A 25,082-nucleotide genomic window follows, 5' to 3' on the forward strand; every position below is an offset into this window, starting at 1 on the left:
TGGGGGCCGGCTTGTTTGCCCTGAAGGGTGTCCTGGATCAGGGTGGCGGTTCCCTTAGAGCGTGGGGCAGCCTGGGCGAGCGGCCTGTGGTGGTTTACAGGCCGGCCACACCCCCATAGGGTGAGGGTCCCTGCTGGGGGGCGGGGGGTTGTGACCAGCCTGGGTGAGGGGCTGAGGGCTGTTTTCAAACTGACCACACCCCCTTCAGGGTGGGGGTCCCCTTTGGGTGCATGGCCAGCCTGGGTGGGGGCTGAGGGCTGTTTTCAGGCTGGCCACACCACCTTCAGGGTGGGGGTCCCCACTGGGGTGGCTGGCCATCCTGGGTGAGGGGCTGAGGGCTGTTTGCCAGCTGGCCACAGCCCCGGGAAACCCAGGCTCCCAGCCCCTCCTTGAGCAGAGACCACAGCGGCTGGAAGCAGGTATCTGGCATTTATCTTCTATAATTGAAACTTTGTAGCCTTGAGCGGAGCCCACAGCCAGCCAGGGCAGGTGGGAAGCTTGGTTTCCTCCATCACCGGGGGCAACCCAAGCCTCCTGTTTGCTCCAGCTCCTTGGCCACCACTATCTTGGTTGGGTTTATTTGCATACTCGCTCCTGATTGGCTTGTGGGAATGACTTGTGGGTGTGGCTTGTGGGTGTAGCAGAGGTATGGTCAATTTGCATGTTTCTCTTTTATTAGATAACATGAGTCTGAGACGATTAGAGGATAAGACACTTGACCAAGTGAAATTCACATGGCTGCACAAGGGGCACCGCTTACACTCAAGGCTGTGTTTAAAGTATGTAATTTATCACATGTACATGGTCCATACGTAACCAAACAATGTCTGTCATGGGCAATAGTAACCCAGGGCGCACTCACGCAGAAAGCAGTGTCCTTAACCACACGGTTGGCAGGATGGCCCTCGCGAGAACGAGTCGTCTTCAGTGAGGCCCTGGGCAACTACGCCACACGATCCTGCCGGACCCCCACCCAAACCCACCAGGAAGTGCACGCAGGTTCAGGAGGGCAAGGTCCTTTGCACAGTAGGGTCCTTAGGACCGCCTTCCCAGGGCATGCACTTCCCACGCTCCCTAGACACATGAGCACTGTCTAGCCACAGGCCCTCCTCCCTGGACTTGCTCTGCGAAGCTCCACCCTGAGGGCCTGGCAACACCGCGCTCCAGGGAGTAGACATCCAGTCGGAGTGGTGGCCTCGGCCCAGATCCCGGAGGCCGCTTCCTCGGTGTCAGGATGGCAGCCCCTGCTCCTCTGGAAAAGCGTAAGGCCTTTTTGGAGGATGCCTATTTCTGTGCAGGGCTGGTCCATGCTGCCGCAGGGGTGGGCCCGTAGCAGGGCTCTGCTTGTCTGTGGTGGGGGCGTCAGAGACAGTTCGTTGTCCATTAGACCTCAGACTTCCCCACCACATGCCTGTCTCCCCTTAAATCGCAGGGTCAGGGCATCTGTTTACAAGGGCGCCTTGTGGAGTAACTGGGGGCAATAAGCCATTTGCTCTGCTCTGGGGGCCCTGGCAAGGCTGTCTGATCTTCTGAAAACCAATCAGTCCATATCTACCACTCACGCCTTGGCCTATAGTGGCATTCCTCTAGCTATACTATATACCACGAGCTTAATATCACAGACACAGGAAGATAAAAGATTAATATTAAGAAGTAAAAATTAAAATCCAGAGGAAGAAGCTGAAACTGGGAAGGGGGTTGGCTCAGCAGAGCATCTCCTTGGATACCCAGAAAACACTGTCCCAGAAGACTTGTCCACGGGCCAGGGCCCCACTCTTGAGGGGAGGAGCCCGGCACCTCTAAAGGCACCGGAACGCCCTAAGAGAGGGATCCCCGCCTCACAGAAGGCACAAGTGAAAATGCAAAAACAAGGACTTCGCTTCCAAGGGCTCATAAATAACTGGGTGGCAGAGTTGAACAGGACCACGGAAGAGGACGGGCTACAGCGTGTTCTCCTGGAAGAGGATCTGGGCATAGACAGTGCTGGTGGGGATGCCCTTGGCTGTCCGCGGGGGCTTGGTCAGCTCCAGCTCGGCGTAGGTCAGGTTCTCCTCGGCAATCCGCGGCTGAAAGACACAGCACACAGCCTTGCTGTGAGCACCGTGGGCTCCACGCACGCTCATTCACAGGCTCACATTCTCATTGCATTCAAAGGGGAACAAGTGCACACAAATTTACAAGGACATATAGAACCTGAATAAAGTAATACACACATCTTATCGTCATGCACAGACCACTGTGCCCTGCAGAGACACCATGATTTAATTCAAGTCAACATAGAACACTGGCAAAAATTAATTAAACAGGAGGCCAAAGTAAACTTTAATTCTGAAAAGTGAAAACAATGTCACTAACAGTCTCTGATCTAAAGGAAAAAAGACAGAAACAAAAATCTTAGAAATTAATAGCAAAACTAGAATGCTACCATCTAGAAATTCTCTGAAATGACTTGAGCCATATGAAATTAAAGTTTCAGAATATCTGGGAAATAATGATAAACAAAATAATACTTGCCAGAACCTAAAAAATACAGTACTCAGTGAAAAATCAGACTTAAATATTTATATTAAGCAATATGAGTTAAATGGATGAAGCATCCAGCTGAAGAAGTTAGAAAAAGAACAAAATAAATAAATTAAATTAAAGCAAAGGACCAGTAAATTAAAACCAGGCTGTGTGAATCAGAAAACAAAAAGACAGTTGAATTAGTAGAAACATCCAAAAACTTGTGCTTTGAGAACAATAAAATAAATAAACTGAAAATAGCCCTAGCCAGTTTGGCTCAGTGGACAGAGCATTGGCCTGCAGACTAAAGGGTCCCAGGTTTGATTCCAGTCAAAGGCACATGCTTGGGTTTCGGGCTTGATCCCCAGTGGGGGGCATGCAGGAAGCAGCCGAGCAATGATTCTCTCTCATCACTGATGTTTCTATCTCTCTTCTCTCCCTTTCCCTTCCTCTCTGAAATCAATAAAAATATATTAAAAATAAATAAATAAAAAATAAACTGAAAATATATAAAAGGGAAAAGACAAATGAATAAAATAAGAAATAAGAAAGGGAATATAATGTAAATAAAGAAAAACTTTGAAATTAAAAAACTACTTTGCTCAACTTACTGCAAAAAACTGGAAATATGGGATAAAATGGGTAATGTCCCAGAAAAATATAAATTAGAAGCATTAAACTCTAACAAATATGAATGTACTAATTATCATCAACAAAATAAAAGAAAGTGAAAAAAGGAAGAGAGCCTAAAGGAGGGAAAAGGAGAAAGAAAAAATATTGTCAAAAGCTCTCTTGCACAAATAGGCAGTTTTATAGGAGAATTTCTAAGAAAAAACTTTCTTTAAGGAACAGATAATTCCAATATAATTAAAATTATCCAGTGCATAAAACATTTAAAAATTCATATTTTAGAACAATCTCATTTATTAATATAAATTTTAAACCAAATTTACTCAGTGAGAATGAAGAAGTATATTAAAAGTTAGATAATCATGTTAAGTTAATTTTCTTTCAGGAGTGCAAAATCTATTACTATAATTTACAATAGTAATAGATGAAAAACCATTTTGTTATCTTTATAGATACTGGAAATTCATCTGATAAAATTTAATAACCTTTTTAAAAATGAATTTTGAATAGAATAGGCATAAATATGCATATATTTACCATGTTTAAGGAACATCATTGAAATAAATATTTGGTGATCCAATTCCAAGGATTTTAGAAGTATAAACTGCAATCATTAAAATATTGTGGTGCTGGCAAATGAATAGACAAATGGAACTGATTAGAAAATCCAGAAGTTAACCCAAATATTATTTTTCAATAAATGGTGGCAGGATACTTGGGTAGCCATTTGAAAAATATATTATATCCCTGTATCAGTCTTTATACCAGAGAAGTTCCAGATGAATTTAACATTTTAATGTGGAAAATAAACTCACAAAAGTGCTAGAAGAATGTGTGAAAACATTAAAAATAATTTCAGCATGTGAAGTGTATTTCAAAGTATGATACAAAATTTGGAAGCGATGGAGAAAGGATAAGGATATTTCCATGCTATATATGGCAACATAGTCTCTAAGTAAAGTCAAAGGACAACTGAAAAAATGAGGAAATATTTGTAACTCACATCAAAGGGCTTTACAATTCAACAAAGAAAAAATAACGGGCAGGACCAGAGAGCTCACAGGGGAGGAGACACAAATGACCGACAGCGAAGGGAGAGCCAGCCTTCCTCCTAACAAGAGAAGTGGGACTTACTATCACACTTTGACCTCAGTTTTTGTCTTTCAGGAGAATACACTGATGGTTGCCTGAAGGGAGAGTGGGAGATGGGTGAAACAGCTGAAGGGAAATAGGAAGCACAGGTTCCAGTTATAAAACAGGCAAGTCACGGGATGTAACACACAGCACGGGGAACACAGTGATGATATCGCAATAGCTCTGCACCGTGACAGATGGGCACTAGACTTATCGCGGTGATCACATCATCAGGAATACAAACGTCGGACCACTAGCTGTACACCTAAAACTAATATAACATTGTATGTTATCTATACTTGAATAAATTTTAAAGAAAGATTGCCACAAGAAATAGAAGGAAATAGGTCCTCTTGTACATCGTTGGTGAGGGTGTTTATTGGCGCAGCAAAAACCTGGAAACAGTTAAATGAGCATCAACAGAGACTGGTGCATTCTACATGGAGCATATGCCACAGTCTCTCCAAGGAATGATGGAGCTATATGTATACCACATGCTTTACCGCCATTTGTGTAAATGTGTGTGTGAGTAAACAGACGTGCATATACTTATACTAGAGGCCTGGTGCATGACTTCCGTGCACTGAGGGTGGCAGGTTTCTCAACCTGGCCTGTGCCCTCTTCCAGTCCGGGACCCCTCGGGAGATGTCCAACTGCTGGTTTAGTGGGCTCACAGTGAGCCTAAGCTGGCAGTTGGACATCCCCTGAAGGGTCCTTAGCGCTGCTGCCGAGGCAAGAGAAGCTCCCGCCACCCCTGCTGCGCTCATCAACCGTGAGCCCAGCTTCTGGCTAAGCGGCGCTCCCCCTGTGGGAGTGCACTGACCACCAAGGGGCAGCACCTGCATTGAGCATCTGCCCCCTGGTAGTCAGTGTGCATCACAGCGACTGGTGGTTCTGCTGTTCAGTTGATTTGCATATTAGGGTTTTATTATATAGGATGCTTAGAAAACCCTCAGAACCTGCTGGAAACATCAGGACCTGGTGCCATTGACCCCTCTGGCCAGGGAGGCTCCCTCCATCACATACTTTGTGGTAGGCACATGCATATAAACAATGTGCTAAATAATTCTAATTCATAATTAGAAAAATAAAAGGCATTGGCTAATTTACAGTCACAAAAGACACCTGATTTCCCATACGCAGCCACGTTGCTGTGTTTTGTTCTTTTGGCTTTCGTTGTGCTGTTGTTTTGTTTTGAATTCTGCTCTTTTGTGCTTATATCTTGGTTATCTCACAAAAATTCAGAGCAAATGAACCGTTCGTTTAAGTTTCTTAAAAGCATGCCCAAAGCAGAAAACCCCTTTTCTTTTGAGTGAAACATCATAACAGGGACAGGGAACAGGAGACGAAGAGAATACAGCAGAACTTGTGGCCGCCCCATCGGGGGCCGACTGCCAAGCCACCTCCACAGACTGGCCACATTGACATTTCCAAGTTAAGGGCATTTACAGGGATGAGAGCCCCCTGTTTGTCTTCTGACACCCAAGCTCTACATTGCTTCTCAGTCATCATATCTCACCAGCCAACAAAAAGCCCGTCCCGTCCTGCCGTCGGTTTAATTGCATTTCCCATTATGGTTCCATTTAGAAATGCCATGTGTCCTCAGATAAGCACTCAAAACCCAACTCATGTAAATTTTAGAGCCAGGATTTATGAAATCATATTGTCCAGGTGTTTTATTGCATTACTATGAAATCGCATTGTTTTCTAGTGTAGATTATCTGTTTATTCTTAAGTTATCCCATTACGTTTGGATATGAAAAATAACACTAGCTCTCTCAATGCAGGTCGCCAGGCTGGCGTGGCTGGTGTGTGGTATTCATACATTTTCATGATGTTCCTATAGTAAACATAATCTAATAAAGCCAAAGCACACTAAATAAATAATTGCATCTAGAAAAGCAATAAAAACAAATAAAATTAGTACTTTCATAAGTGGAAAGGTACTTCAATTACCGCTACAAGCACCAACCCCCGCCTCCACAGAGTGTGTCGAATCATTTCCCTTATGCATATTTCTAGGATATAATAATTTGATTGAAGATATGAGGCAGCACACAGGAGCCTCCAACTTGTGAAGTGTATACAGTTTCCAACAGAAGATGCATGATGTCAGTCCTTGGCACCCTTAAAGAACCTCTTGTGTTTCTGGCATGCACTCTTGGCTGGCACAATCAACCATGTGCTAATTACATTTCCCAGCGTGCTTCACTGGAAAAAACTCCCAAAGGCCGGGGAAAGGGGGCCAGTGGGGACTCCGCACAGGGTCACCATGCTACCTTCCTTTGCACCCAGGGTTTAGTGGAGGGTCAGGTGCATTGAGACGCAGCTCAGAGAAAAGGCTCAGCCTATCAGTAGGACTAGGGAGGACGCGAGGGCTGGCGATAAACCCAGGCGCAGGCGCAGATGTAAGGTACAGTAGCTGCATGGGCGGACCAGGGGGAGGACCTGCCACAGAGCCTTGCTGGTACGCCAGTGACGACCACAACCTTGGCAGCGCGAGCCGGCCCTGGGTTTAAGCTAAGGAGTCACTCCTAGTGCCTGAGGCAAGGGGTCTCAGAAGATGAATCAAGACATTCCCTGACATCTGCTGGCCCTCAGAACAACTCCCTCTGAGCCTCCTCCGCTCGGGGGTGCAGGAAGTACAGTGTATAGGCCCTTGGCACGCAGGCTACAAGCTGAAATGCTCTTCAACTGGCTCTAGGTACTGAGACACCAAGGAAAGTGCTAGAAGCAGGTTTCCAGGCCTCAGGCCTGAGCCTGACACTCGTGCCCCATGTTGCCATCTTTACTGGCCGGGGAGGTTCAGACAGCTGATGTGGAGCAACTGCTGGGCACCCAGGTGGGGTCCCTTAGAAAAAGCCTAGAACTTTCTGAGCCTGTGAGAAGCGGGGTCGTTTCCTCTTTCCCAGGACTGTGTGGCTTTACTCTTTTCCTTTTTATCAGCCAGACTCCTGGTCGGCTTCCCTTTCTGTCCCTCCAATAGAGGCTCAGTATTTATGTTCCACTGCCTGGTATCTTGTATGTTCTAGACCCCACTATTTAATGTATCTTTAACCTCACTTTTCACACATTTCCTCCCAGCCAGGGAGAACCTGCTCCTTAGTCTGCAGGGGGGTTCCATGAGCAAGGGGGATGCGGTTCAGATATAGACGCATAGCGATGCGTCCAAGGAGGGCAGGAGGAAAGAAAGGTCTTCGACCTCTCAGCTCCGTGGAAGTGTCCACCAAGAGGAGGTGAGCAGAGAGGCCCCGAGGCATCGACCTGTAGCTGACCACAGAGCGTAGGTACCAGAGGACCTTGGACCTCGATGCAAATGTCAGCTGGGTGACCTTGGACCAGTCCCATCACAGGCCTTCAGGGATGCACCTTGTTGATGTAAGTGAGGATTTAAATGAGATGATGTATGCAATGCTGACGTTAGAGAAGATGTTGAATAAATAAATGTTTTGGCGTCAGCACCTTCTCACTAGAGAATCGGTTAAAATATTATCCATTTGTCTGTGTTCTGAATTATTTATGAGTTACAAAGAGCTACCTAAACTAAATAGCCCTGGATACATTTTGACAGATAAGAAAGAGATTCTAGAAAATTAGTTGTATGGGCTGAATTGTGTTCCTGCAAAATTCATATGAGGAAACCCTAACCCCCGGCACCTCAGAATATGACTGCATCTGCAGATGGGGTTTAAGTAGGTAATGAGGTAAAGTGCGGTCATTGGAGTGGGCCCTAATCTAACATGACTGATGCCCCTGTAAGAAAAGGACATGAGGACACAGAGACATACAGCAGGAAGACCACGTGACGACACAGGAGAGGGCAGCCATCCACACGCCACGGCGAAGGATCGGAAAATAACCCTCTAACCCCCGGGTCGCAGACGCCTGGCCCCCAGGACTCTGAGGAGTGAATTTCTGTCGCTTCAGCTGCCCGGTCGGTGGTACTGTGCTGTGGAGCCTGAGCAAACTGACGCATTAGAGAGAAGGGAAGGAGAGGGCATGGCTTCTGTCCAAGAGAGGAGAGGGACTCCCTGCTCAGGGTGGGCATACAGCTCTCAGCGCATCTGGTGTGGACAGCAGAGGAGGGGGACAGATGCATTCACCCCGTTCACTGGGGAGCAAGACCAGAGAGGCCCTGGAGCCTTCGCAGGTAGAACCCCAGCCCACAGCTCCCGCCCTCGCTGCGCTGTCCCCACGGCGGGGCTTGACGCTGGGCACCCGGCCCTAAGACTGCACTTCTACTCGCGGTGCCTCCTGCTACGTCTTCCAGTGGCACAAAGAGGACTTTCCACATATTTTCAATTTAATTTCCTTAAGTGACAGGCAGTGAAAGTGTTTTTAGATGGACAGTGCCTGCACTTTAACACACGTGCAGATGAGTGCCATCTCCGTGACAGGGCACACAGCAGTTCTGTCACCCCCACGCCACCCCTGTGGTCACGTCTTCCCTCCAGCTCTGCCCTGGAACCCCCATCTGTTTCCAGTCAATGGGGTCTTGTCTCTTAGAGGATGTCATATGAAAGGACTCATACCATGTGTAACCTTTTGAGATTGGCTTTTTCTTTCAGTGTAATTCCCTCCATTCATCCAAAGTTCTGCATATATTCACCATCTCTTCCTTTTGGTTGTGAGGAGGACTCTGGTGTGCCATGCACTGCAGTCTGCTTATCCATTCACACGCTGAGGGCATTTGGCTATTTCAAGTTTTTGGCAGTTGTGAACAGAGTTGCTATAAATATTCACGTGCAGGTTTTCGAAAGGCGTTTTTACTACTCAGAGTAAACACCGTGAGTGGGTTTGCTGGGTGAGGTGAACAGCATATGCTTAACTCTACAAGAGCCTGCCAAAGTGCTTGTCCAGGAATGCGCCATTCTCCCCTCCTGCCAGCAGGCCTGAGAGTTCCGTTCGCTCTATTACTTGTGCACACGTGGTGTGTAGTATTTCTTCTTTGGCTATTCTAGTAGGTTCTAGTGGTCTTTCCTTAAGACCTCGCTGATCCCAGGTGTGCACTCCAGTGCTCACTGACACCACCACATTCGGTCCCCCCCCCCCCCAGCACAGCAACCCCTCAGAAGGATCAGGAACATGATCACAGAGTCCTTTCTACCGCAGTGAGCCTCTGGCCTCTTCACCAGTGTCAGGGGCTGGAAGGCATGTCTCCCATCTCCCGTCACCTCCCTGGGTGCTGAGGGAGGCAGCAGCAGGTGGAAGCCTGAAAGCTGGGCCTCCGCCTCTACTGTGAGCTCTTTCCCCAGTTCTAGGGAATAGAAAGGGCGCCTACACGGAGAACTGACTTCATGGGACTAAAACTAGGAAGTCAACTCAAAGATTCAGGAGCCGTGCACCTCCGGGAGCGTCCAGTCTTCAAGCCTCTCATTGGTAATTTTGAGTATTTCATTTTATAGATGTGTTTCCAGGATTCAAGCCAAAGATTAACATTCCAACCAGGAGAGAGAGATTTCAAATTCTGTGCAGACTCCAGCAAAGCCACCCCTTTTCATAGGGATCACAGTTGACTGCGCAGGTGGAATTAAGTTGCAGAAATAAAAGAAAAATGCAATTGCAGCCCCAGCAAGTTCTCCGATGTCAGAAGCTCAGTGGGTAACACCATTATCACAGCTCAGATCAATACCCAGGACATGGATGCTTATGCTAACGGCACCTTGCAGTTAAAAACGTGACTGCAGTTCTCCTGGAGCTGCACTATCAGGAATCCATTTACCCAGGAGAGAATTGCATAGTACCCAGCAGACTTCCTCTCCCCTCCAAGATAAGTGCTCATTCTTTATTCAGCAGAGTAGTGCCTGGTAAAACAATGTTCCTCATCATGCGAGGACACGGAGAGTCTGGCACTGAGGGGCTGTGTGCTCAGTGAGGCTCCGTTTGATGAAGGGCCCTCGCTGGGTCCCCTCAGGAGGGAGAGGTTGCTGTGGTCCCTAGTGGGCCTGTTGGAATCAGAGTGTCTTGGATAGGAACTTGACTTGATTTTGAGTTACCCAGGCCTGCCGACTGGTGTATCTATTTATGCTTAAACATATTATGAAGAGAAGAGGTTGAGTTCCCTGAGATGCAAGGTAAATGAAAGTAAATCAAAATGAACAAAAGAGACATCTTTCCCAGACAGAGAGGTTAAATAATGGCACACAGGACATGATCTGAAGTGACTTGGGAGGTGGCAGAGTGTTGTTTGAGAATCTGAACTTAGCAAATGGTAACTAATCTTCACTCTCTCATTCGGCCCTCACACCAGCCTTATGGGGCGGGCCCAGTGGTTATGCCCACTTCACAGATGAGCCAACAGGCTTGAGAGGGCAGGTAACTGTCCTGGCCAGGATGGCTCAGTTGGTTTGAGCAGCATCCTGTGCACCAGAAGGTTGTGGGTTCGATTCCTGGTCAGGGCACACGCAGGAGGCAACCAATAAATGTCTCTCTCTCTCTCTCTCTCTCTCTCTCTCTCTCTCTCTCTCTCTCCTCCGCTGCTTTCTCCCTCTCTAAAATCAATAAAAAGTAAAATTAAATAAGAATAAAGGCAGGTGACCTGCTCAAGGTCATGCAGCCGTTGCTGGCTGGAGTCTGGATTCTTACACGTGACCAAGGCCCAAGGCTCTGTGTGAAGGTCTGGACCCAGGCGAGCCAGCCAGGCAGACACAGTCCCCGAGATCCCAGTGGGGAAATGGCGACTTTCCAAAGACAATGGGAAAGCTTTATTGGCACAAATCCTAAACGTGGGAAAGTGGGTTTTCAGAACGGGCCGGCACTGCTCTGTGGGCGGCGTGAGAGTCAGTCAAGGGGCTGAGGGGGAGGGAGCTGACCCCCTGCAGCAGAGGCCGGGAGCCCTGCGCGGTGTCGGGGGCAGAGGACCTAGGGGTGCAGCACTGAAGACCGTCTGAGGGCAGGTGCACGGAGGCACTGACGGGGCAGACAGTGGGGAGCAGGAGAGACATCCACGGAAATGCCTGCAGGTGACCCCTAGCTTCCCGCCAGGTTCTTCGCCTCCGAGGAAGGAACCGGTGCCGAGCAGTGCGGCTGATAGGGGTGCAGCTCCGTTTGGCAAGGCTGGGGGTGAGGTGCCCACAGACTCCTGATTAGAGGTGCCCGCTGGCCAGGCGGAAGCACGAAGCTGAGAAGTGTTGATGGTGTAACGGAGACGTTCTGTGAGGTGACCACGGAGCCACACTCCAGGTCCACACGTGCGTCTCCTCCAGGAATTCCGTGCTCCACGTGGACCTCTGGCTCCAGCAGCATAACTGATCCCAGATGCTCACTCAGAGCCGAGGGCTGGGACCGCTGCCCCCCCAAGCCCAGCACCGGCGGTGACTGCGGCCCAGACTTCCCTTAACAATCTGGGCCAGGGACCAGGACCCTCGGTCACTGCCCATGGAGACACAGGTGCCCTCAGAGAACCACATGCGGCCTCCCACTGCTGCCTCAGAGATCTGTACCTGAGTCCCATCTGGGCTCTATCTGCAGACTCCTACCCGCACCCAGCCTTCACAGGGCTACCCAGCGATTAATGGCCAATACATAACCGTGTTCTCTGGGACTTGCATAGACTAGAAGGATGTGGCGCTCAGAGAGGCCCCGGATGGAGATGAAAGTTTCAAAGTCCTACCCAGGCTTGTCGGCACCTGAGGCTGGACCAAGTCACTCGGAAATCTTGAGAAATTCACAGCACTCTCTTGAGTCTGGAGAAGTCACAGGCTGCTGAGCAAAGAATATTCCCAGAATGAATTTGGCAGGACAGTCACATGCCCCTGGCTTAGTGCCCAGAAGTGGCCGAGTGACCGGGCCCGAAAGGCCCGAGGCTATGCAAGTCGTTAGAGAGATGACTGTCTCTAGATTTAAGCCACGCGTGTTTGGGAAGCGAAAATGTTATTACAGATGATGCTCTCGGGAGGGTCCGGATACATGAGACCTGCAGTGGCGCAGGGACCGCTTCGTGATCGAACACAGTCGCACTCCCGCTCTCTCCCCTGGGCGCGGAGATGGATGCTGCCCAGCTGCCTTCCTGAAGCACTTTTCCTGGCAGAGCTGCTGGCGAGATGCTTGTGCTCAGGGAAGAGCGTGTCTGGGCATCTACTCTGTGTCGGCGTCCACTGAGACTCTCCGACCTTGCACACTCGGTCTTCCGGCCGCCTGCAGCTGAGACGCTCTCGGATCCATCGGACTGTGCCAGGGGCCGTCTAGGGCAGTGGTCGGCAAACTGCGGCTCGCGAGCCACATGCGGCTCTTTGGTCCCTTGAGTGTGGCTCTTCCTAAGCCTTAGGAGTACCCTAATTATGTTAATAACAATGTCCCTACCTATTTAGTTTAAGTTTAAAAAATCTGGCTCTCAAAAGAAATTTCAATCGTTGTACTGTTGCTATTTGGCTCTGTTGACTAATGAGTTTGCCAACCACTGGTCTAGGGTACCACAGAGCATGGGCTCTCAGACACAGGACTTCCATGTATAAGCTGTGTGACCCTGGCAAGTTACTTAGCCTTTCTGTGCGTCCATTCCCACATCTGTAAAGTTAGATTTAAAACAGTACCTATCTCACAGGGTTATTTTGAAGATTAAATGCATTGATAAATGTAATATAATTAGAAAATTACCTGGTAAGTAAGTTGTTACATAAGTATTGAATTATTATTACTATGCTAATTATTATAAAGTAAATGTCATTTTAATAACTCGTCTCTTTGAAATATTTAGAGACAGAGAGAAGACACTCAGAGATCATTTGGAAAATATCACGTAACAGACGGGTTGGCCTTGGGCAGGTGCCGAAAAGCCCCTTGACATATTTTTCAATAGTAGGAAAGATACTCCTTCTAAACAGACAGGCCACGCACGCCATGCTGTGCACGGCTCTATGCAAATCCTCCAGCGGTTTCCCATCGCATTTAGAATGAACCCCAGGGTCCCGATAGGACCCGACCTGTCGCAATCTTGCACGGCCCTCCTCCGGCCTGGCCCACCACACCTCCGCTTGCTCACCACAGCTGCAGCCGTCGGTCGCCCTTGGACACACCAGGACAGCACTCCTGGTTCAGGGCCCACCTCAAGGTGTTTGCCAGGCTGTGCTCTCTGCCTGGAATGTTCTTCCCCCGCATAGCAGAGTGGCTTGCTGCTGTGAATAACCAGTCGGGCCTCTGCTCCAAGGAGACCTTTCACCCTAAGCACCGTCCCTCTGCCGGCCCCTTACTCCCCTCCATTGCCCCGCAGAGCACGTATCCCCTTAGCATTGTAACATCTGTCCACTCGGCTACCGCCTGCCTTCTCTGGCCTGAACGTAATTGTAGCCCCTAACATTCACTCAGTGCACAGACAGCTCTACGCAGAAGGTACTCCTGCCATCTCACATACACGTGTGGAAGCAGGGGCACAGAAAGAACACGCCTGTGGCCAACAGCGGGGACGTGGCCGCGCGGTCCTGCAGAGGGGCTGCCTACGCAGGCAGGGGCGGGGCCACTGCTCACGGCCTCAGCCAGCGGGCCTGGGACCTGCTGAGGAACTGGCTCTCCAAGAAAATGGCTCTAACTTGCAGCGTTTGGTGATTCCGCGTGGAAATCCCCCCACAATGGCTGGTTTCAAGATGCCAGATAGACTTGCCCTCTCCTGGAATGGAGTGGGCTGGAGCACGCCGCTGATATCGCCTAGTTCCTAGGGAGATACGCTCAGTGCCACCTGGCATGTAGGAAACTGCACGTTTAAGGCATGCGGCCCTCTGGCCATGAGTTTGACATTCTTGGAGGGCTTTCCTGAGCATTTTTGCTGAGAGACAGCAGAGCCCAGAGCCCAGTGGGGAAGAACAGGGTCCGAAAGCCAGGTGTCTGGCCAGACCAGCTCTGGCACTTCCTGCTGCAGCAGCTTGTGCTGTATTTACCTCTTTGTGCCTCTGCTTCATTTATGAGACGGAGATAATAACAATGCTTAGGGCTGTCCCGATGTCAGCACTGGGGTCGTGCCTGCATTGCGAGGTAGCATCATCACCATCATCACCACCTATCGTCACCACCACCTTCATCAACATCATCACCATCATCACCATCACCACCACTGCAATCACCATCTAGCACCATCAGCATCTTCATCACCATTACCACCACCATCACCACCTTCATCACCATCATCACCACCACCGCAATCACCCTCTAGCACCATCAGCATCTTCATCACCATTACCACCACCATCACCACCTTCATCGGCATCATCACCATCACTACCACTTGCATTATGTCATGGACACAAAGTACAGGGCATAAACCAAGCATTAAGATGAGATATAAACAGCAGTAGATAAGTGAGCTCATTCGTTGAGTTCATATGTAACGTGGGCAATGGGCGCATACGAGTGAATTCATAGTTTGTATTCATATCTCTATGCATGCTCTAACCACAAATCCACTAGGCTGCTGCCTTTGGGACATCCCACGTGCTTGTTGAGTTCATAAATTCAGCTTCAGAAAGTTATAATAATAAGTTAAAATTGAATCAGCCAGAGAAACAAAGCCCCTTAAAGGTATTGCTAGCTTGTCCTGAACTCAGACTCTCACAGAGATTTCCTTCCTGACATAAGTGCCTCGCTGGATGTAACACATACAATGGTGATGTTTTCCTCTTTCTCTGAAATGGCACTTCATTTCTGGTATTCTCAATCTGAGATTGAAAAAGTCTTTTAATAACCACTCTGAAGTGCTCTGCATTCAAAACCGAGGTTTTAAATGAAATAAGTTTTTTTAAATATCAAATGTGAGCACAAATGATATTGTTCCATGAGATTACAAAAATAAAATAGAGTGGAAAAGTTAAGAAACAATTTCCCAGTAGGGCAATGCCTGCGGCAATGAGATGCCCAATAAAGGCAGCAAATCCGCTGAGCAGAGAGGGAAGCAAGCTAGCGCTCTGCAGGGACGCTGCCTGCAGACACTTGGCCGTCCCAGGCTGGCACCCGGGCCCCAGGGAGGCCTCGCGGCCAGGTGGGGAGGCCACATGGCCAAGTGGGGAGGCCTGTGCAGCCAGGTGGGGCGCTCATGGGCTAGGTCTGCTGGGCCTTGGGCCTGGTTCACCTCTCTGCCACCTTCACCAGGCGCTGCGAGGCCCATGCTCCAGTCCCCACGGCACCGTGCACACTGCCTGTCGGGGGCGCTCTGTAAACGCCTGGAGACTGAACGGGCGGCCGGCGCGCAGTGGCCGGTGTGAGTCAGTGATGCAGTACGGGGACACACGGCCGAGGCGGTCAGCCCAGAGTCACCCCCTCCTAGCACAAAGCCACCCAGCGGGCGGTTCCTCGTGGCACTTCTGGGGGAGGGTCCCTGTGGTCTCTGGGAGGGGTCCTAAGGACGGCTGAGGGTGGCATCAGTCTGAAGGACTGCCTGGACGTAACAGCGCTGTGGCCTGTCGTTAATAAAAGCAGAGCCTCCACCAGCCTCCACTGGCTCCAAGTGGCCGAGGAGCCTCCCGCCTGGTGGCTGTCTGTGGATGGGGTGGGAGGCAGGGTTGGGAGTAACCTCATGCTGCCAGGACATGCCAGCCTAGGTCAGGGCCAACAGCCCCTCATAGACGCTCCCACTTCCACTTTGGGAGGCCTGATCCCTTCTCCCTGAGGGTCGCATCCCACTCATGGAAGAGCCCCCACTCTCTCCGACGGCAAGAAGCCCAGGAAACCAGTGACTTGCGTTTCCCCGCGCTCCTCCCTCCAGTCCACATGCATAGGGCCCGTGACGCCGCGGCCTGCGGGCGCCGAGGGAGCGCGAATGCGCATCTCTGAAATGGCACCAGCGCGGCACAGCGAAGCTCTGGGTTTTCCCAAGGCTTTTACGCGGGGTAATATATTGTACATGCGGTTGTGGGTTTCTTCCTTTTTAATTTTAAAGCGAGATTATGCACATATTTTATGCAGGTTAATATATCCTTTTCATGCACATCTAACTGAAACCAGTTCTGTCGAGCAAATGAGCGACAACAAGAGGGATCCTCAGGCTTATTACAAACATCCCTCACGAACCTGAGGCGCGTGTCCTCGGGAACCATGTTGCTGGCATTTGGGTTATTACTGAAATCCTCCCAGAATCTCTCGGTGCCGAGTGTGCCCAAAGCCTTCTCTCTCCCGCTCAGAGCAGCTCTGGTCCTGGCCGTGTGTTCTGGGCCGTGAGAACCGGGCCGGCGAAGGGGCTCCTTTCTGACTCGCACCAGCGCTGCGCAGGGCACTGGTCCCGGCCCGCTGACCACCGGTGGGAGGCAGGGTCTCAGACAGGTTCCCTCTCCAGGATCATGAAGTGCGCGCTCCTGTTCTGTCCACCCGCGCGCCCTGGTCTTGCAGCGGGTTTGCTGCAGACTTTAAACCCGACAGACAAGCAGGTCAGATTCCACCTGCGCAAGGCCCTGGGTCACCGGGCAGGGCTGTCCCCAGCTGAAGGGGGGACAAACTCTCCAGAAAGGTCCTCAGGAATGATGATTCACAGTGCCCTTTAGAAGCAGAGCCTCGGGTTTACATTTCTTTGTCGATTAAATAAGAAAAGCCCACAGTTCCTTGCGGCTGAACTCCCTTCCAACAGGGTCAGCAGGCCCGTCTGGAGGCAGCCGCAGCCACTGTCCTGCTGGCAGGGACCCGGCAGAGGGCGCCACCCAGAGCCGCACGTGTCTGCTCTCCGATGTTCCTCGCATTTACCTGGGGTCCTTGTGTTGATGCTGCTGTGAGTTCAGTAGATCTAGGGTGGGACCTACAACGTCTGGGTGACACCCAGGCTGCTGGCCCACGGACCCCGCGTGGAGCAGCGAAGAGTTAGAGCACCGGCCTCAGACACCTGCCCGCAATCATTCGTCCACTTCACACACACGCCGTGAACCCCAGGTTCTCTACTGGGGACACAGGAATGAGGAAGACAGGTTCTCGGTGACTTTAAAACTAGCGCTAGTGAAAACATAACACGTGCATCAAAGGACACAATCAAGAGAGGGAAAAGCACTGGACAGAATGGGTGGAAATACTCGCAAATTATGTATCTGATAAGAGATAAATATCCAAAAAGATATATATAAAAAACTCCTACCATTCAACAACAGAAAGGGCACTGCTGATCATCAAGGAAACAACAATCAAAACCACAGCGAGATGCCATCTCACAGCCGTCCACGTGGCTGTTATCAAAAAGCCAAGTGCTAAGTGTTGGAGAGGACGTAGGAAAGTCAGAACCCTGATGCACAACATTCCCTGGTGGGAATGTAAACTCGCACAGCTGCTATGGAAAACAGTGTCATTTCATTCCCTCAAAACAAATTGCTGATTTTCCTTCGGCAATTTCACTTCTAGGTACACATACAAAAGGATGGAAAGCAGGGACTCAAAGAGGCTTGCACATCCGTATTCACGGCAGCATTATTCCCGTAGCAAGCCAAGCACCCACGGACAGATGCAGGGTAAGCAGGATGTGGCGTGGACACACAGCACAGTATCACTCCGCTTTGGAAAGAAAGGAAGTGCGGACACATGTTGCAACATGGATGATCCTTGACGACATTATACCAAGTGAAATAAGCCAGTCACGGACAAACACTGAGTGAGGCCACCAGCGCGGGATACCTAGAGGGTGGGTCAGAGAGAAGGAGGTGGGAGGGTGGTTTGCAGGGCTGCGGAGGGGAGAGAGAGTGTTTGGTGAGCACAGAGTGGCATGATGAAAGATTTCTGGGGATTGTTGGCACAACAACGTGAAGGTACTTAACACTACTGAGATGTTCACTTACAACAGGTAGTAAGTAAGTCTTAGGTTACGTGTATGTCACACAACTAAAGAACGGGTCCGTGTCTGTACTTAGGTGTGGACAGTGCACCTGACTTCACAGCGTGAGAAGGGTAGGGGTCACATGGTTGCCGCGGGGGAGAAAGTCAGGTCAGGCAGGTGAACACTTCAAGGTGGAGGGGGAAGCGCTGAAACACAGGTGAGGCCAGGGCTGCGGGGCCCAGGAGAGGCCCTGGCAGCAGGTGGACAGGGAGGGCGTGAGCATGTGAGCCAGTTGGGCAGCGGCAGGAGGAAAGGGTTGAGCCTGGGCACCCCAAAACGTAACAGGGAGGCTGGGCCCCAGGGAACGGGGCTGAGGGAGGAGGCAGCTAGACCTGGACAGGACAGCCACTCCCCGGGGCAGGGCTGTGAGTGCAGCAGGCGGGGAAGGCAAGGCGGGCAGGTGTACCAGGGCAAGTGTGGGGATGTGTGCAGCTTCCAGGGGGTGTCCCACAGTCAGTCAGGAAAACCAGTTTGGAATTGGCTTGAAGACCCCGGTTGGAGAGGAAATGGGCTGCACAGGTTGCTGCCCTCAGGCAATATGTTCAAGGAGAAAGGAGCCCCGGGCCGGCCAGCACTGGGAGGCGGGGAAGCGCAGCAGCCTGCCCGCCTGGGCGTGGCCACAGGCCGGAGGAGAGCAGGTGGCTGGGCAATGGCAGGTGAGCCCTATTGCCTCCAGGGACAGTGCATCCAGGAAGCAGAAGGAATAGATTAACGGAGACGTGTCACGAGGGTTGGTGATGGGAAGGGCCCTGGCCCACACGGGTATTAATTCTGAGGTCCAGGCGAACCTAGATTTGTGGAAAAGTGGACTGGAGGGGCGGGAGGCCTCAAAAAGAAGGTGCTGAGTGAACACATCCTGCAGGGGAGTTGCCAGCTCTGTGGGTGGGAGGACAGAGGCCATGGGGCCACTGGGAAGAGGAGCTAGACCGGTGGGGTGCCAGGAGACAGGTGGGGCAGGCCTGTGAGCCCCGCCCCCCACCATCACAGCAAGCCACGCCCCATCCTGGACAGGAAGGGGCCCTGAGAGTGTCCTAAGGGGAATGACATGGACAGCGCTGGGATGGAGGTAAGCCCCTAGGCAGCCACGTGGGGAGGGATGGGAACAAGAGACCAATGCAGGAGGCCCCTGGGCAACGCCTGGGACCACAGCCCAGATGTTTCCAACTTTGACTTTCAGTCTCCTCTCTGCTCACAGCAATCACCTTCTCCTGGAGCAGGAGCGCGGCCTCCCTGCACCCAGGGCTGCAGATGCCAGGACGCCCTCCCTGCACCCAGGGCTGCAGATGCCAGGATGCCCTCCCTGCACCCAGGGCTGTGAGTGCCAGGACGCCCTCCCTGCACCCAGGGCTGCAAGTGCCAGGAAACCCTCCCTGCACCCAGGACTGTGAGTGCCAGGACGCCCTCCCTGCACCCAGGGCTGCGGGTGCCAGGACACCCTCCCTGCACCCAGGGCTGTGGGCGCCAGGACGCCCTCCCTGTACCCAGGGCTGTGGGCACCAGGAAGCCCTCCCTGCACCCAGGGCTGTGGGCGCCAGGAAGCCCTCCCTGCACCCAGGGCTGCGGGTGCCAGGACGCCCTCCCTGCACCCAGGGCTGTGGGCGCCAGGACGCCCTCCCTGCACCCAGGGCTGCGGGCGCCAGGACACCAGTGGGCAGGGCCACCTCGTGAGGAGGGTGGGCTCCGACCGAGGCAGAGAAGGGCAGGAAAATGCCTTAGTCTAGAGGGTGACATCTCTTCCCTTTCTGTCAGCTTTGGTGTCCTTGGCTGCTGGCGGCTGGAGGGCTGAAGCTGAGGTCTGCCTCCCCTTCCCGCACTGCTTCCTCTCCCCTGGGGCCTCTCCCCCACAGCCCTGCCCATCAGATGTGAATGAAGCAGGCCCCACCTTTCTCACTCTCCCAGACCAGGAGGCAGGGACAGCCTTTCCTGACAGTGGGAATCTGTGGGAATCAGCACCAAGGGTGCTGGGAGCTCTGCTGTGGGGACACCCCACCAAGGGGGGAAAAGGGGTCCCCAGGAGGCTTCCAGGGGTCTTCGAAATGCCCCTCCCCACCCTGATTAAAGGGACAATACACGTTTGAATTTTGTGGAAGTTCTCCGGCCCCCGGAGGATGAAGAACAAGGACACTGGAATGAGACTCCCCGTGTGCACAGGCCAGACAAGCTGCGTCCGTCAGACCCACTGATCGGCAGAAGCCTGCGCGGCCGCGGGCCTCAGCACCTGCTGGCCGACTGCGAAGGCAGGTGCTTGTGTTTGGCTGTTTTGCTACAAATGTGGAGGGCAGTCTCCATACCTTCATTACAAAATGTTTAAATGCCTCTCTTGCCTCTTTTTCTTCTCTCCTCTCATTTTTTTTAACTTCCAGCCACTGTCAGTCTCTGGCACACACACTCCTCACCAGCACCACGCTGCCTCGGACCTTACGAAGCGCTGCCACTTGGGAGCGCTTTGCGGGTGACACACAGGGCCCAGCCGCTCGAGTTTGCCTGGACACGGGGGTCCACCAAGAGCTGACGTGCACACTTGAGATGAGAAATGGGGCCATCAAGGCCCTGGCAGAGGAACTGGCACACAGTAGGTGCTCAGTAAATGGAGGTTTTCCCTTCCAGTCAATGGTCCATGGAGGCAGTGGGAAGGTTGGTCTCTCCTCTTGGGTGAGCCTGTCACCATCACGCCAGGCAAAAGGACTATTGGGCTCGGAGGCCTGGCTGCCCCAGGAAGCACTGCTTCACGGAGATGGTGGAAAAACGAAAAATTACAGAATTAAACGCCTAAACGGGCACAAAGGCCCCCGAAAAGATGCCTCCAAGCTATTTTCTAAATTGCCCACCAAAGCCTGTGTGAGTCAAGCAACTATTGACTAAGTCTCGGCGGCCATCAAGCCTTATTGATCTGAGAGGTAAATATTGACCAGCGTGAGCCGGGTCGATGCTGCCTCCTGGGAAAATAAATCCCAGTTTAACTAAAACCTGCAGGCAAGGCCTGGCCTGCTGCTCAGACCGAGGCCGGCTCCGGCCTGCGCCTTCCCTGATCGTGCTTTGTAGTAACTGCAAACTAGTTCCCAAACTCACGTGTTTCTTGTTGGTAGAGAAAATGTTAAGTCTTTTCATATCTGAAATGATCAGGGGACAGTTTGGAATTTAAAACACTGTTATTGGGAGCACGTCCATAAAACAGAGAATCTTTCTGAAATGCAATGGAACTGCCCAGGACTTAGTTCCCGTGAAAAATCTCCCGCGCAAACACACACACAAACAAAACAGTCAACAAGGAAACCTGTGGACAGGACCAGTGCCATCTCCGAAAATGCTGTGGAGGCCGCTGTTTCCAAGCGGCCAGAACTGCCGAGGCAGCATCCCGTGCCCCTCAGGCAGGTGTGCAGCTGGTTTTTATTTAACGGATCGAGGATCGGTGGGGACCACCTGGCGGTGGACGACAGAAAGGCTGAGGCTCCGCAAAGGGCGGTCCACGGGCGGCACTGTGGCCACCGAGAGGGAGTCCCGCCCTGTGAATCGTAGGAACTCACTTTTCCTAAACAGTGTGTCCTCACATGCAAAGCTAGGGCGGGAGCAGGGCTTACTGTGAGGGTCAAATACGATGCCGTGCAAAGAGCACTCTTTTGGACAGACCCCTGGGTACGGCGACACAACGTCAATAAGTAGCTGCTGCTGTTATTATCGTGGGTACGAGCTGGATAGAAACAGCGGGTCCTTAAGCTACTTAGGGAGGATGGAAGGTGGAGACATTTACAAGGCGCAGTCACTCCTGAGGTTGTTGATAAACATCCGAATTAAGAATGAAATATCTGAAAGGTACACGCATGCCCACACTGACCTGTGGTGGCTGCGCAGTGAGAGGCGAGTTAGCTCAGCCTGTCCATCTCGGGGAGACTGAGTCTCAGGTGGGATGCGGGGTGCTCGCAGGCAGGGGAGCTGGCACAGGGAAAGGTGTCCTTGTGTTCAGCTCGCCCCCGGAAGGCCGACTGCGGGAGCGAGATCTGCTGGAACCAGGGAGAACTCTGCCGCTGCACTCAGGGATGAGTGTGGCCAACAGAGCGGAACTGCTGACGAATTTTTGATGTGAACCAAATGGAATCACACTGTCTGAGCCCACAGTGCACGGTGGGCCAAAAGGCTGCCTTTGGGAAACAAGTGAGCCAGCTTCTCCAACAGAAGTGGGGGAAGGGGGGGGAATAGGGCACAGAGCGGCAAGGGTGGGGCAAGGCTGAGCCACCGAGGACATCAGCCAGGTACAGAGACCCAGACTCCACTCAGAGGCAAACCCTCCAAGGAGCTGGTTCACACTTTACGTTCCGGTTCAGAAGGACCCAGGTCCAAGTCTGCCTGCCGCCCTCAGCTGCTCACCTTCCGTAAGTCACCCGCCTCTCCCTGTCACCACGTGCAAAAGCAGACGGCAGGACCGACTGCGCAGAGCTGGTATGTGGCATCACTGACACTCCCATCTGCTGGGCACTGCGCTGGGCGTGGGCACGCAGCCCCGGCCACAGGCATGCTCCCTGCCTTCGCAGGCTTTGTGTTCTGGTAGGAAAGAGAGGCACTGAACAGGTTAAAATGTAAGTTTGTGAGGGCGCCTCTGCCGGGGAGCCGTCAGCGGTGGCGTGTTTTACGCAGATCTCCAAAGGCTTCTGCACTGAGGTGTGTGTGAATAGAGACCCGAGGGGGTGAGCGATAGTCACAGGGAAGGGCGGGAAGGCAGAGTGCACAGCGGCTGCAAAGGCCCTTGCAGACCTTTTGGGTTGTTTAAGGACTAGCCGGGAGGCCAGTGTGCCGGAGGGGGTGGGGGAGGGGGCGGTAGTAAAAATTATGTCCCAGAGGTAATGGGGTCTAGACCACGTAGGGCCGTGCTGTCCAACGCGGCAGCCTCCAGCCACATGTGGCTCCTCAGCACCTGGAACGTGGCTCCGCCCTGAGTGCAGCACGTGGAACACACGCACTGGATCCTGAAGATTTAGTTGAACAAAGCATGTAAGTGTTTCATTAATAATTTTATATTGATTATATGTTTGAGTGATAATATTTTTGAGGTATTGGGTTAAATAAGCCATATTATTAACATTGGTTTCATCTGTTTCTTTTCAGGTCTTTACTCTCGCCACTAGAACATGTGAATTACATACGTGGCTTACATGACATGGGTTGTAGGTCACGGTCGGAGCTGGGCGTTTATCTTGAACAATATGTGATGTGAATAGGTATGCACATAACACACCCAGCGTGTTTCCCAGACATAGTGGGAAAGTTTACGAACTAGATTTCCCTCAAGACAAATTGCTCAAATGTAAAGGCAAAGGTGAGGGGAAAGACACTGAACTCCAGGAAGAGTACAAGCTAAGTTGAGACAGTTGATTACAATGTAGTGCTAAGACCAATGAAGCTAGCAAAGATTACTGAAATATAAAACAAAGTAAAATAAAGAAGAATCTGACAAACAGACAACTGGATCGTTCCTAAATTCCAAAGGGACCAGAGAAAAACAGACATAAAAAATGCAAGTATTTCATGTCAGTCATCCTGGGGGAGTGAACTGCTTCATGCTGTTCACCTGCGTCTCCGCGACGCCAATGAGGTGAACTCATTTTCACGAGCTTATTGGTATTTGTACCTCTGCTGTATGACGTGCCCGTTTCAGACTCCCCCTGTGCTTTGTGACGCTGTCACTTCTTGCTTCATGGGTGCCGTGTACTCCGTGGTAGACAGTCCTCTGTCAGACGTACGGAGGACAGATCCGCCCGCCCAGTCTCTGGCCTGTCTTTTCATTCTTGTATTCACAGCTTTAATCAGAATTGACCTTCTAAATTCCAACATAATCCAAATGTTTCAATCTTTTCTTTTATGTCTTGTTTAAAAAACCTTTGCCTACCCCGGCGTTCGGGAGATATGCTCTCTTTAGGAAGCTTTATTTTTCCTTCAGTCCCTGCTCCTTCTCTAGTCTTGTGTGTGGTGTGAGGGAGGGGCTCTGGATCTCCGTCGTTTACTAGTAGATGGTCCAAGAGGCCCATTACCTCACACTGAAAAGATAACCCTCCTCACCACACTGTGATGCCACTTCTGTATCAATCACGTGAGGACAAACATGCAGGTCGGTTTGGAGTTCTTGATTCTGTTCCTTTGGTCTATTTGTCTCCCACTGTGCTATCGCCACACTAAATTACTGTGCTTTAATGTAAACCTTTGGGGTCGGTGTATAACTTCTCCACTTTGTCCTTTTTCCTTCAAGAATGGCTTGGCCCTTGACAGGACATACACGTTTTAGAATAGCTTTGCCAGCTTGTCTCCCTCTCTCCCCTGCACAACCGATGAACAATGATAAGCAACAGTGTGATTGGAAACGAAGATCATAAAGTACCCACGCACCACACTGACATAAAGAAATTAGTGAATAAATAGATGAGGGAAGGGGTCCATCTGCTCCTTACAAAAGAATTTAAAATAGTAAATGTGGACAGACTGAGGAAAATAGCAAATCACCATTAACACACCATAGCAACACCCACTGATGAATGCTAAAGGTAGTGGGCCAAGTTTAAGGGGCAACAGAATATCTGCATAGCCTTGACGGATCTCCCTAAAATATTTATTTATTTTAAATTTTTATTGATTGATTTTAGAGAGAGAGAAAAAGAGAGACATCGATTTATTGTTCCACTTATTTGTCATTCATTGGTTGCTTCTTGTATGTGCCCTGACAAGGGACTGAACCCACAACCTTGGTGCATCAGGACTCAACTACCCAGACAGGACAAAATTCTAATTGCTGTGGTGGTTTTGACAGGTCTACAAATTCTCTGCTGCTGCTCCCTTCAGGAGGCGGAGCTGAACGCCCCTCCCTTGAGTGTGAACTGGACCAAGAGTGGATTCTAATGAATAGACTAGGGAGCAGGGAAAACAGTAAATTCACACTGAGGAGGCCTGCAGACAACACCGTAAGCGGGTGACGAAGAGCCATACCCCCATGAGTGAGATGCAGTGACATCATGCTCCTCTGTGCTATTCTACAACCCATTCCGATCATCAGAGGAACTCAGAGAAA

General features: G+C 51.1%; 1 protein-coding gene across 1 annotated transcript in view; it reads right to left on the minus strand.

Moving 5' to 3' along the window:
- Positions 1–729: 729 nt before the first annotated feature.
- VSTM4 (V-set and transmembrane domain containing 4) overlaps positions 730–25,082 on the minus strand; it is a 102,123-nt gene continuing 77,770 nt past the window's right edge. Inside the window, exon 8 of the mRNA XM_059662083.1 lies at positions 730–2,066. Coding sequence (XP_059518066.1) covers positions 1,941–2,066 — 126 coding nt within the window. The 3' untranslated portion in view covers positions 730–1,940. The remainder of the gene's footprint in view (positions 2,067–25,082) is intronic.

Source organism: Myotis daubentonii, chromosome 13, assembly GCF_963259705.1.
Source record: "Myotis daubentonii chromosome 13, mMyoDau2.1, whole genome shotgun sequence".
NCBI lineage: Eukaryota > Metazoa > Chordata > Mammalia > Chiroptera > Vespertilionidae > Myotis > Myotis daubentonii.